Genomic DNA, 12,332 nt, shown 5'->3' on the forward strand with positions numbered 1-12,332 from the left:
ATGAGTACCGGTTTAGAAAAGCACTAATGATTTAATTTCACAGTATTTTACCTGTGTATCACTAGTTGTCTTCTCGGAGCAGCGCACAGTCTCGCTGTAATTAGATAAACATTTCCTACAAATCCCTAGAATTAAAACCAAAATAATACTATTTTAACTCGGAAGCATGATAAAACTTATATTTTATCTCATGCTGTGTTCATTTTAAAATGTAGCCGGTATTCCGACACAACATTAGTACAATTAGTTACCTTGTCCAGTCTCGCAAAGCACACCGAAGTGTAAGTATATTTTTCTTGACATCTCTCTTGATATCCCTCTGTATGGTTTCTGTTTGCTCTGATGCTCAGGATCTTTAAAAACTTTACTTGACCGCCATCCCAAGCCAAATTCGTTCCTGTGCGCGGGACAAATCGTGAGATCTTCGGACTCGTCGAATAATCCAACGCGGGCCAAACATAATTTACCGTCTTCCTCTACTGCTTTCCGGGAGCTTTTAAAACAGCCATACAAGTGCTCTCTTGTGCTAGTAGCACAATTCTTGACAATAACAATAGATCTAGCTTTATTGTTTCGAGCAGAAAGATTACATTCTTTCTTAGAATATTGCTGAAAAGAACAAACACATTTCCAATCGCCCATTTTGACGAAATGTCTGCTGGTATGGTTATGCATGGAAAGCGTGGGAAATGTTCTTGGTGTCAGGTGCGTGTCAAGCAATCCTCTCATCGCGTTATCAAAATAATGCTGACGGAAAACAAGAATAGTCTAAATATACTGAAAATTGTTTTTCAAAATACTTGTAAAGATCTTCTCGAGCTTTACCTTGCGTTATGGAGACTTATGAACAAACGGACTCTGTATTACGATATTCTGGCACGTGTCACGTGATCCTCCCAGGCACGCCGTATTGCCGTATTTCAAGGACAAATTCTTCGTCTAAAATGTAAACATCACACGCTTTTTTTCGTAATTGCTTAGATCATCAATTGTTCAAGCTGGAAAAAACATTGAAATGAATCCAAACATGGCCGCTTGTTTGCTTTTTCCCGCTCTTTTAGTGGTATTTTCCGTTATTTCACAAAGTGGTGAAAATTGTCAAGTTTGATTGATGGCTCACAAATATAAAAACAAAACAATCATATATTTTTATGTTTGTACAAAAAGATCAAGGTTTCTACTTTTACTTAACGAAATATTTTTTGTTGGCTTGAGATTTTGGAGAAACACGCACATCATGATTTCACTGCATTTTTGGCACGGAGTTTTTGCCCATTTTTAAACAAAAACTTTAAACTTGTATAGTTCTCTTAAACATTAGTATCTGGAAAAATCGTTTGGTCTAGATTGTAGGTTTATTGTGGGCAGCAAGTGAGCCAAATTTGAGCGAAATCGGTGGGGGGTCGTGTGGACTCGTCTGCATGGTACTCAGGTGGACACGTTCTCAAGGCATCTCTTTCCAATGACTTGACAAGTTCTTCGTAAAAACCTCCCACCATGGGGCCTTCTCTAAGTTAAAGGACCATTTGATCTTCTCTTTCTCAAAGTACTTAACGACACTGGGATCATTTGTAATCTTCTCAAGCTCCTTAGAAGCACTCTTCAAAGTTTTTGCATTGTCTGATACCACCAAAGAAGGCCTTGAACGACGAGCTACAAATCTTCTGAGGCCATATTGGGTACAACCTCGAAGTGGACTTCCCTCGCAGAACAACAAGTAAACAAACAAATCCAGACCTTTCGTTCTTCCTCACTGGTAGACTTCACAAAACGAGTTCCAACATAATCCAAACCAATATAGGAAAATGCAGGCGCCTTCTTCATTCTGTAACTAGGCAGGGGTGGAGCTTGTGGAATCTCGTACGGTTTCCCCTCAAACTTATTACACACTGTGCATCTAAACAACAAACTTCTGATTAATTATCGGCCTCGAACAATCCAAAAGTTCGACCTCAACTCAGTGAGTATTTCCTTAACTCCTCCATGCATGACTTTTTCGTGACATCTCCATACCACAAATGTAGTTAAGTGGTGGCTAGCATCAAGCAAGATTGGATACTTCGCAGAATCTGTAAGCTCGCTTTTCCTGAGTCTAAATTGACATCGATTAACTCCCTTTTTATCCTCAAACAACCCCAGCTGGTGCGACCTCATCTTAAGCTTTTCCATACCTTTTATCTCTCCTTGTACTTCCTTGATCCACAGAAGTTCGGCTTCCTCTATGTCTGCACCGTCACTTGTATCTCTGGCTTCTGATTCACATCTCCTTGTCGCTGTGCCTTTAATTGCTTAATAAACTTCAGAAGTAAGGCTGCAACTCGCAAAAGGTGTCCAAGAATACAGAAGACTTCACTTTGAATGATAATACACAGCATAGCAGGTTCACTGTTCAGTGCAAGATCAGTCGTCACTGTCTTTCGATCCTTCATCCTCATTTTTACAAGGCAGGCTTCAAGAACTGACTCTGTGGCAATCTCCTTCCGATACTCTAGGCCCTCGAAACTAGTAAGCCACTTGGGACCGTTCCACCATAGCACACTGTTCTCCAGCTCACGACAGTCTACGCTAGAGAGTAAGTTGGCTGGGTTGTCGCTTCCTGGACAATGATTCTAGCATTTTTCAGGTATGAGCTTTTTTTATATTCGTAACACGAAGCGGAACGAATGGTTTCCACTCCCTCTGGCTCTGAACAACCCAAGACCAGGCTATCTTGGAATCAGTCCAACACAACAATTTGTCAATCCTCATCTCAGAACTAAGTGCTTTCTTTATGCTATGGATCGGTCTGGACAGAACTACCACTGATAGCAGTTCCAGACGCAGTATGTTCTGCTCCTAGAGGGGTGCTACTCGTGTTTTGGAAGACACAAATCTGACATAACTTGCACACGTCGTCACGATAAGCAGAAAGACCACCGCACCGCATGCCTTAGCTGATGCATCGCAAAACCCATACAGTTCACTCGCAATAACCTCACCTTCCGTGCCAGAATAATAACATCTTATGAGAGTAAGAGGTTTAACACCTTACAATTGCGTCACCAGTCTCTGCCAGATTGACTTTCAAGAACCTTCCAATGGTTCATCCCAATCTTTCTTGTCCTTGCACAACTCTTGAAACAGAATTTTAATCTGGACTGTGATCGGAGAAATCGGACCGAGTGGATCATACATTTTTGAGGCTGTGCTGATCACGTTTCTCTTTGTAAGTTCTGCTCTCTTTGCTCAAGATGCAGTGATACTAAAATCAAAGACGAGGTTGTCATTGTGGTAGTTCCATACAGTTCCTAAAATTCTCTGACCGCAAACATCTTCAACTGCACTTCTTAGAACACTTCTTGAATAGGTCATATCTTCTTCTTCCACGACGTTTGTGTCTACCACTGGTGTTTCAACAAACTCGCTTGTCATCATTTCCTCCAGCTACAGAACGTGTTTCTCCTGAAAACAATCTCTCGTTGTCTTTAATTCTCGCCCGAAGCCTGCTTCCTTAAGACTCAATTTCGATTTCACATGAAACGGAGTACATCCTTCTCAGTTTCATTCACATGGACCATTAAGAACGCCTTTTCGATGTCCCCCACGAAAGCTACCCTGTGATTTCGGAACCTCAACATGATGTCAAAGATACTTTGTGTAAGCGCAGGACCGGCATGAAGACAATCATTTAATGAAGCTCCATCTGACTTGGCTGAGGCGTCGTATACAATTCTTAACTTTGTGGTTGACTTGTCTTGTCTGATGACAGCATGATGCGGGATATAATAGACGGCATCAGGCTTGGTTTCCTCATTCACAACTTCCACAATCCCTCTTTCAATTTGATCTTTATAACACTGTCATACTCCTTCAGGATGTCTGGCTTCTCGCGGAGTCTACTCAGCAAACCTTCCGTGGTAGATGTGTAGCCTTCCACGGGAGACTGACCTCATAGTGATCTCCCTTGTACAACAACTTCTCAACAAACTCTTCATAGACACCTGGAGGCTTCACACCGAGAGACTCTAAGTCCCAGGACTTCTTCAACTTTCCCTGAAGATCATCATAAGACACTTGATCAGTGGCACATTTTAAGACATGGGTTGTCATAAGATTGCTTCTCTGTTGATTTACTACACTTCCTGAGCACACGGGTCCTGAAAGTACCCATCCTAGCTTGGTGTGAACAGCTGTAGGACCTTGGGCCGCTTTAATGGTGTGGCCTGTCATCAACTTCCAATAATAGTCTGGGCCAACTAAAATGTCTACACCAAGAGTCTCTCCCTCAGTACGAAAGTCAGCAAGTTTGAGTCAGGAGAGGCAGAGGTCATTTTTCACTGCTTGTTCCACAGGTTGACCTTGTAACGGTTGGAAAATCAGAGGCAATGCAAAAGCTGACAATGAAAGATCTGGTCCTCCCTTTAACTCTACTCCTAGGGTCACAACTTCTGCCAGCTCCAATCTTTCAACGGTACTTCCAAAGGTTTTTATTGAGACTTGCTTCTTCTCTAATGTAGGTAGTTGAAGGATGTTCTTCAGGTTATTTGTAAGATAGGTGCGCTGACTTCCACTGTCCAGGATTATTCTAGCCCTGACCTTAACCTCTGGCTGTTGAGGATTGTCGCTATCGCTTGGGCAGTTTAAAGGAACACAGGTGTATTGGAATCAGTATGAAAAACGATACTATTGCTGGCCGATTGAGCCGTTAAGCATTGCTGTTGTGGTCCTGGCGTGGGAGCTGGTGTTCACTGTTCGTTGGTTGCAAAGGACTCAGGTTGGCTGGGCAAATACTAACATGGTGTCTTTCCTAGCAGTTATAACACTTGAACTTGGCTGAGCAGTTACGACTAATGTGATCTTTTCGGAGGCAAACGAAACATCTCCCGTACTTCTTCAAAAGCTCCTTACGGACTAGCATATCAGGTACTGTTTGGCAATCCCTTGGTAGGTGTTTTCCCCTAAAGTAGGTGCAAGTGGGACAGCTAGCATCACCACCAGTGAACAAGGCATGTATAGTCCCATCTTTCCTTTCTTTCGGTTTTGGTGGAGAAGGTTGTCTTGTGTTCACCTTAGACCCTCCAGCCTTTTCTCTTGCTTCAATTCCCCTCTTGAAAATATCGAGCAGTTGATCTAATTACCAGTCATCAGCTCCCATTTCTCTCGTAATAACAAGACGAAATTTCTGAGGTTAAGCTTGTTCATCAAGATGGATGATAGCAAACCGCCATACGATTCAGTGAAACTCCTAATGACTTAAAGCTTCTCACATTAGATTCAATTCATGCAGCCGACGTGAGACATGATAGTGAGATGTGACAGATTTAAGATTCAACAAAATTTCCATGTGACGATTAATTATTTTCTGCTTATTGCCAAATCTAGCTTTAAAAATGTCTATTACTTCCTCATAGTTCGATGCCCCAGGATTTAACCCGGAAATGACCTCTGTCGCTGACCGTTCGAGCAACGGGTTTAGATATGTGAATTTGTCTATGGCAGTTAAACTCTCATTTTTATGAGCTGAGGCCTCAAAACTATCCCAGAAAGACATCCACTTACTGTGATTGCCGTCGAACTTCTTTAACTCCAGCTTTGGCAATTTAATTTGGGTATTTCTCCCCACAGATGAAGAGGAATCGACGTTGAAGCTAAAGGTGGCGAAGAATTACTCCCGATTTGAACTTCATTTGCTGACGTGCTCTCCGACACATTCGCTTCGGTGTTTACATTTGAACTCACGACCTTCGGCGACAGGGCGTTTTCAACGTTAGCAATAGCCAGCTGAACATTTTCCTCCAGCAAATCTGCTCCCTCAATTTCTCCTTCGATTTCTTCTTCAAGAATTTCTGCATCAAGTTGTCGAAGAGTATTAAGTTTCTGCAGTAGGCTATCCCTTTGTTATGTCAGCTTGATTTCGTGTTCCCGCACTTGACAAATGTCTCCTCCTCCAAGGACATCAATAACAGATGAAATAATACGTTTCACAATTGACCTGTGCCCTGCACGTTGCTGTCGCTTTCTGGCGTGTAGAATTCGTCGCCAAAGTAGCCTGCGAGCAAGAGTTTTCATTTCTGCGTCGAATTTTCCTCACAAAATGCTGATTGGTGGATATTGAATTTGTTGCTTACGTCATTGCTTTTCGCGTGCGTCGTGTTGACAACACAAAAATGGTGGCGGAGTTTGTATTTGTGAAGGTTGCAAGAATTTCTCTAAATAACTTAGGTTTTATCTGGAATTAAAACCCGAGCAAAGTCAAGCTGCCAACGTCTACGATGTTCTTGCAGTTTTACCTACGAGATTTGGGACAAGTTTGATATTTCAACCTTTTACAGCAATTGAAAGTCTAAATTCTAACATCAAACTATGTTAGTTGTTTGCCAATTTCAAAGTATCATTATCGATTACTTGATCGCAGAAGCAAGAAGAATGGGGGTGCCTGCTGCTTCGATTGCCGATATTTCAGATGGATAGTTAAGGTTGGCCAAATTAAAGCTTTTGTTTGGTGTTTGGCTTAGCCGAAAAATATGAACATCTTTCAGCTTACGCCACAAATTAAAGCTTTCTGAATATATTGACTCAATTCCAAGTGCTTCGGTACGGCGTTAGCAGCAAACTGACAGTTTTTTAGGGCAACGATTTTTAGAAATGCAATGTTTTCCTTTTCATCTGGCACTCTCACGTCTGCTTTGCTACTCGTTAACAACATCACAAATTTCACACGAGTTGAGTGTTCCAATGAAACCACATTGTCGATATTGAGAGTTGCGTTCTCGTTCTCGGAGACCCGGCTGCAAAATTGAGATCCTTCCCATTTCCTTGCACTGCTTCCTTTTTCCCTGGCCGGACTGTGTCCAGTTTTCGGCATTTTTTATGTCCAGTAGGTTTGTGGCGTTAACACTGCAGTCGGCAAGATTCGCTTGACGCTTGGGACATTTGATCGGCTTTTAGTGTGCTCACAATCAAGTAAAATCCTGCACTAAATTTTCTGATTTTTGTGGCACTCGGTAGGCGTACTCGATCAGAGAAAGTATAGTTCTTGTCAGCAAGTATTCCCATCTTTCGAAAAGTATCTGATAGCATGGTATCTTTCGTTTGCTATCGTTTCCGGGTTGCCATGATTGGACAAATTCTGACAGCTAGGACAGCAGGGAGCCTCGGGAAGTATTGGGGGCGGCATTCAAATTCCTGAGACGTCGTTGCCAGCTCTCTCCTCTTTCCCCCTCCCGCCCCCCACCCCCGAGAGAGCTTGCTTGCAGCCTATCGCAAAAGAAAATTGTGGGGCCGAAATTAAAAAGTCTACTTTAACCTCAACTGTTGAACTGACGATTCAGTTGGTATGTTAAAGTTACCGTGTACCTTCAGAGAGATTTTTTTTGGATTTTCGTTTTTTAGATAGAAATAAACTTGCCAGTATGATCTTACAATAAAGAAAAAAAAAATAGAAAGAGTGTTATTTGCAGAGAAATTGGGACGTAAGCGGTTTCCACCTGAAGTTAAACTTTACTATGATTGACAGCATATTACTGCTGATGTAACCACCCGTTTCGATTATCGGGCGAATGGTGATTTACTGAAATAAAAGAAGAAATAACTTTAAGCTTCGTTTTAGCGTAGGTAAAGATCCAAAAATCTTCAGTCCAAGCAAATCTTTGGAGACGCACTTGTTTCAATTCGCGTGTCCGTCGCCTTGTTTTCGGGTGCTTAAAGCTTACAAGTCTTGGCAAGTGGAAACAAAACAGAAAACCAATAGAAAAATAACGCGTAGAGTCAAGGAGGGTAAGAATTCCCATGTCTTGATAAGCGTTAAATGGGTACAAAAAATAAACGGATACTTGTTTCCTACATGCAATATTAACATTTTTTTAACTTTATTCAAGGCCGAATCTTTTACCCGAACTTTTGACGAGCAGACATTGAGTTGAAACTCTAGCACGACGATCTGGACCTTCAAGTCTCGACTGTGCGACAAACTTGGGAGTCCATTTTCTTCAAAAAACATTGAAATATTTCAATATCCAGTTTTTTTTATAAGTTTTATTAAATTGATATAGGGTTTTGGGTATCTGTGATGTAACCAAGATCTTAAAACGAGCAAAGTCAGAGAACTAACTCGATCTGCAGTGTAAATTTAGTTGCTGGTAGGAAAGCAGTTGAATTCCTTCTGAGCACTGCCCTAGTGAGAAAATGAAAGAGAACATAAATACCTGACTATAAATCATATAATTAACTATCTAGTGTCAATTTAAGTGCTGGAATTGTGAAGAAACCAGGTTCATTCTTACTGAGCATTTCCCTAGTAAGGACATGTAGTCCACAAGAGTTGAAAAAACAAAAACATTCGGTTTTACCGCAATCCTTCAGGCTACACTGACGAGTGAAAGTTAATTCACTGATTTCTCAGTTGCATAATAATTGCTAAAGCAATAAAATTTCACGCAAGTGAGAAAAGGAAAGGAAACTTTATCACTCATTGACCTTACTCATTGACCTCTGCGCCTGTTTAATCCTGAACAGGTGTAGATGTTTTATATTCGACTTACCAGATGAAATTCGCTATGAAAGGTAGACAAGTGGTGGTGAGGGAAGCAGGTTATATTTGTGATGTTGCACCCAAGGCTTGCGGCCTGCCTGCTGGAGGCGAGTATTCATGAAGTGAAAGTAGGGAGACTAATCCAAATATAAATGGCCGTTCATTGGGAAAATAAAGAGGGCTCAATGTATTCTTTTATTGTCTACAAATAACGCTCTGATAACGTACCGTAAAGAAGATGTAGGAGTGGGATAGAGGCAACAATAAGTCCAACAGATACTCGGGTTTCCTATAGGTGGTGCCTACGAAAACAGCGATATTTTTGCGCAGTTTAAAACCATGCGGAGAAAGCAAAACTTAGCAAGTGCTCTTGGTGTCGAAAAAGAAAATTCAGGATAACCACGGATTTTTCAGAGTTAATAAACATTCAATTTTACTGTATTTTACTGTTTTTAGAAATAATTGTTGCTTCATTATCTCTAAAAAGAAAAAAAAATGCGTGGTAATCTCCAATTTTCTTTATGGATTTCAATAGCCCTTGCTAAGGTCTGTTCCCCCCCCCCCCCCCCCCCCAAGAAGTCATAAACCACGCAGTAGTACTTTCTTATTAGTAGACACCGTCCTTAAAAGAACACTTAGATTACGGTTACGGTTAGGGAACAAACAATAATAGAAGCGTTCTACATTCAAGGTTTTATTGAAATCTTAACCGCTGAAACAGTACAATCTTTACCATTAATTTTCTTTTAATTTAAACAAGTTTCACTGTCAATGATTTTTGCCTATTAATGGACAAAAAAACTAATTTTAACAGTGGGTCAAATATTTGCTGGTGAACATTTTTTAATTGGATTTGGGGTAGTACTTACGCTGATGCTAGAGTTGGTATAATTCCCTGATAAAAGCTTTCACCTTGACATTTTTCTTTTCCCGTGTCGTAATATTCATTTATCCATCTGAATAATTTACATATTTTGAAGAGAAAAGTGAAGCCTTGGTTACTAAAACATCAGATTTGAAAAAAAAAATTAGTTTTAAAATTTATTAGAACTTATTACATGACTTTTGGAAAAGAAAATGTCCACATTCACAAATTATGACTGGACAACAGATGATACAGATGATACAGATGATGGACCAGAGAATTAACTATGTAGTAATTGTAAAAGTAGTGGGTTACTGAGCGTTAGCTCTTGTAAGGAAATGGGAGGAAAAATGGGCTCGATTCCCGCCGAGGTCAAATACTTTTTTCTTTGCTTCGTGTGGTCTGCCATTTATTTACTAGGGCTAACTTTCAGTAGGCTCCACTTCAGCGCTTTGAGTTAATTCTCTGATCCATCATTTGTGCCCTTAGTGTTAGTGACACAACATTGTTTGCAATCTTTAGATACCCGAGTTGAATGATTGAAATGTAGGGTACGTTTGACTCTACAACTAGATCCCACGAAAATACTGTCACGTTACTCCTTTTGTCTTAGAAACCGTCACTGGGAAGATGAGCTACAAATTTAAGAGAATTCCAGGCCTAAAGGTAACCACACTTCTGGTTAAAATATTACGTGTTTTTAGATAAAGTATAGTTATAGTCAATCCACGTCACGCGTGACCAGTATTTTCCAATAATGAAATGAACATTTGAATTCTTCATTGTAATACCCTGTATTTAAATAGAATGTTGAACATATATCTGTAAATCTTTCCGAAAAAGACTCATTAACTTAAAAAAAAAAGCAATTATTCAAAACTTTACTTGGGGAAACAATTGTTGTTCTTGAAATATTTTAATGCTGCAATGTAAAAAAAATCATAACTTTATACACCGAATGCAAATATGGCCGACCACTCGGGCGGCCCGGGTCTAGTTGCATGGAAGCGAGGCTAGTAAGGCCTCGTATTTGTTTTGACAACGCGTCCTTCGAGTCCATCGAGTAGTGTTTTGTAGTCGTTCTGTTCTACGCTTTTTCGATATGGTTACGAGTTGTTGTGTCGCTGAATGCAATCAGAAAGGAAAGAAGACACCGACAGGAGAGAAAGTTACTTTCTTTGAATTCCCACGCACTCCTACGAGGAGAAAACAGTGGATTCACGCAATTCGCCGTGAAGAAGGAAAGGAGTTTAAGATCGTCGATGGAAAAAAAGTTTGTTCCCTGCATTTTAGGCGAGAAGATTTAAGAAAATCATTCAATGGACGGGCTTATGTGGTTGCCGGAGGCATTCCAACCAGATTTTCTTGGTCAGTGCCTTCTCCGAGAAAAAGAAAAGCTCCTCCGGAAAGACAGCCTCTGCCTCAGAAGAAGAAATTGTTTGCAACAACATCCACGTCTTCTCACAGCGAGTTGAGCGAAACAGATATCACGGCGGAATCACTTTCCGAGTCGACGGCATCTGTCTCTAATAGTGAAAATAATCGAAATACTGAGCCAAACGATACTGCGCCGAAAAAGATCGAGGAACTGGAAGAGGAGGTGTTAAAACTTCGACAACAAAACACTGAGCTCAAAAAGAAATTGAACGAGTTAGAGAAACAGAACGAGGCTATCTCGGCCCGATTATTTTCTCTGGTACGCTTTCCATCAGACACTCAACTTTTACACTGGCCTTGCAAATTATGCCACTTTCCTCGCCTTATTTAACTTTTTGAATTCTAGTGAAAATGGAGAACACATTCGTCCAAGAAGCACCTTAAAAGATGTACCAGAGGATTTTTATGATGTGGAGTCCGATGATGAAGAAGAAAACACTACACCTGCAAAGAAAGGACGCCCACGAAAGCTCAAACCAGTTGAAGAGTTTTTTATTGTGTTATGCCGCTTGAGAAGAGGCTTTTCCGAGCGCCATTTAGCTCACTTGTATGGTGTTGCACAGTCCACCATAAGCAGGCTTTTTGTGCCATGGATTAATTTCATGTATCTGAAATTTGGCCAGGTGTGCATTTGGCCTTCTAAGTCAGTTGTTCATACAACTATGCCTGCAGATTTTAAAGAAAAATTTCCATCAACGCGAGTCATTATTGACTGCACAGAAGTCTTTTGCGAAGTGCCGAGTAGTTTGCTTTTGAACTCTGAACTTTTCAGCTCGTACAAAAACCATGTAACATTGAAAGGACTTGTTGGAATTGCACCAAGTGGGGGGATTACATTTTGCAGTCAGCTTTATACCGACAGCATTTCTGACCGTGAAATTGTTTTGCGGAGTAGATTTTTTTCCCAATCCTTTGATGATGGTGATGCTGTAATGGCAGACAAAGGATTTCAGATACAAGACATCTTGCCCCTTGGTGTGGATCTGAATATCCCACCCTTTTTAGGTAGTGATGCTCAAATGTCTGCCGAAGATGTTGTTAGGACACAGCAGATTGCCAGTCTGCAGATGCACGTTGAAAGGGCCATTAACAAGATCAAGAACTTCCGAATTTGGAATGGAGTTGTTCCTCTGAGTTTATTTAATGTTGTAAACCAAATGTGGTCTGTTTGTGCTTTCCTGTGCAACACTCAGGATCCACTCATATCTTATATCACATGATCTGCTTATGTTTATTATTTTACTAAGTCAATATTGTTGTTTACATTTATCTTTAGTTTAAATATTTTTCAAACCAGTTTTGTTTTTGTCACTTTTTGTGTTTAAAACATGATATTTACAAACATGCAAAATCATAAATCAAACTGGTTTGAAAAAATACAAAACCGAAAATGATTATGAACCACAACAGTAAAATTGACTTGACGGCAGGGCTAATTATAACACTTAATGTCCTGTTAACCAAAAAGGTTTAGCATTTGTGCAGTGTTTGTGTAGTAAACATGCATATTATACCAGTGAT

At 40.4% G+C, this 12,332-nt stretch overlaps 1 protein-coding gene and 1 pseudogene across 2 annotated transcripts in view; both read left to right on the top strand.

The window, feature by feature from the left end:
- The window catches only part of LOC146451828 (uncharacterized), a 41,790-nt gene that overhangs the window by 23,903 nt on the left and 5,555 nt on the right, over positions 1 to 12,332 (top strand). For both annotated transcript variants that reach the window (XM_085098591.1, XM_085098590.1), the window contains exons 4-5: positions 8,494 to 8,616; positions 9,988 to 10,040. In XM_085098591.1, the coding sequence (XP_084954717.1) occupies positions 8,494 to 8,616; positions 9,988 to 10,040 (176 nt within the window). The remainder of the gene's footprint in view (positions 1 to 8,493; positions 8,617 to 9,987; positions 10,041 to 12,332) is intronic.
- LOC146451831 (uncharacterized) lies at positions 10,327 to 12,331 on the top strand (annotated as a pseudogene).

This window comes from Pavona decussata, unplaced genomic scaffold (assembly GCF_977016875.1).
Source record: "Pavona decussata unplaced genomic scaffold, jaPavDecu1.1 SCAFFOLD_383, whole genome shotgun sequence".
Classification (NCBI taxonomy): Eukaryota; Metazoa; Cnidaria; class Anthozoa; order Scleractinia; family Agariciidae; genus Pavona; species Pavona decussata.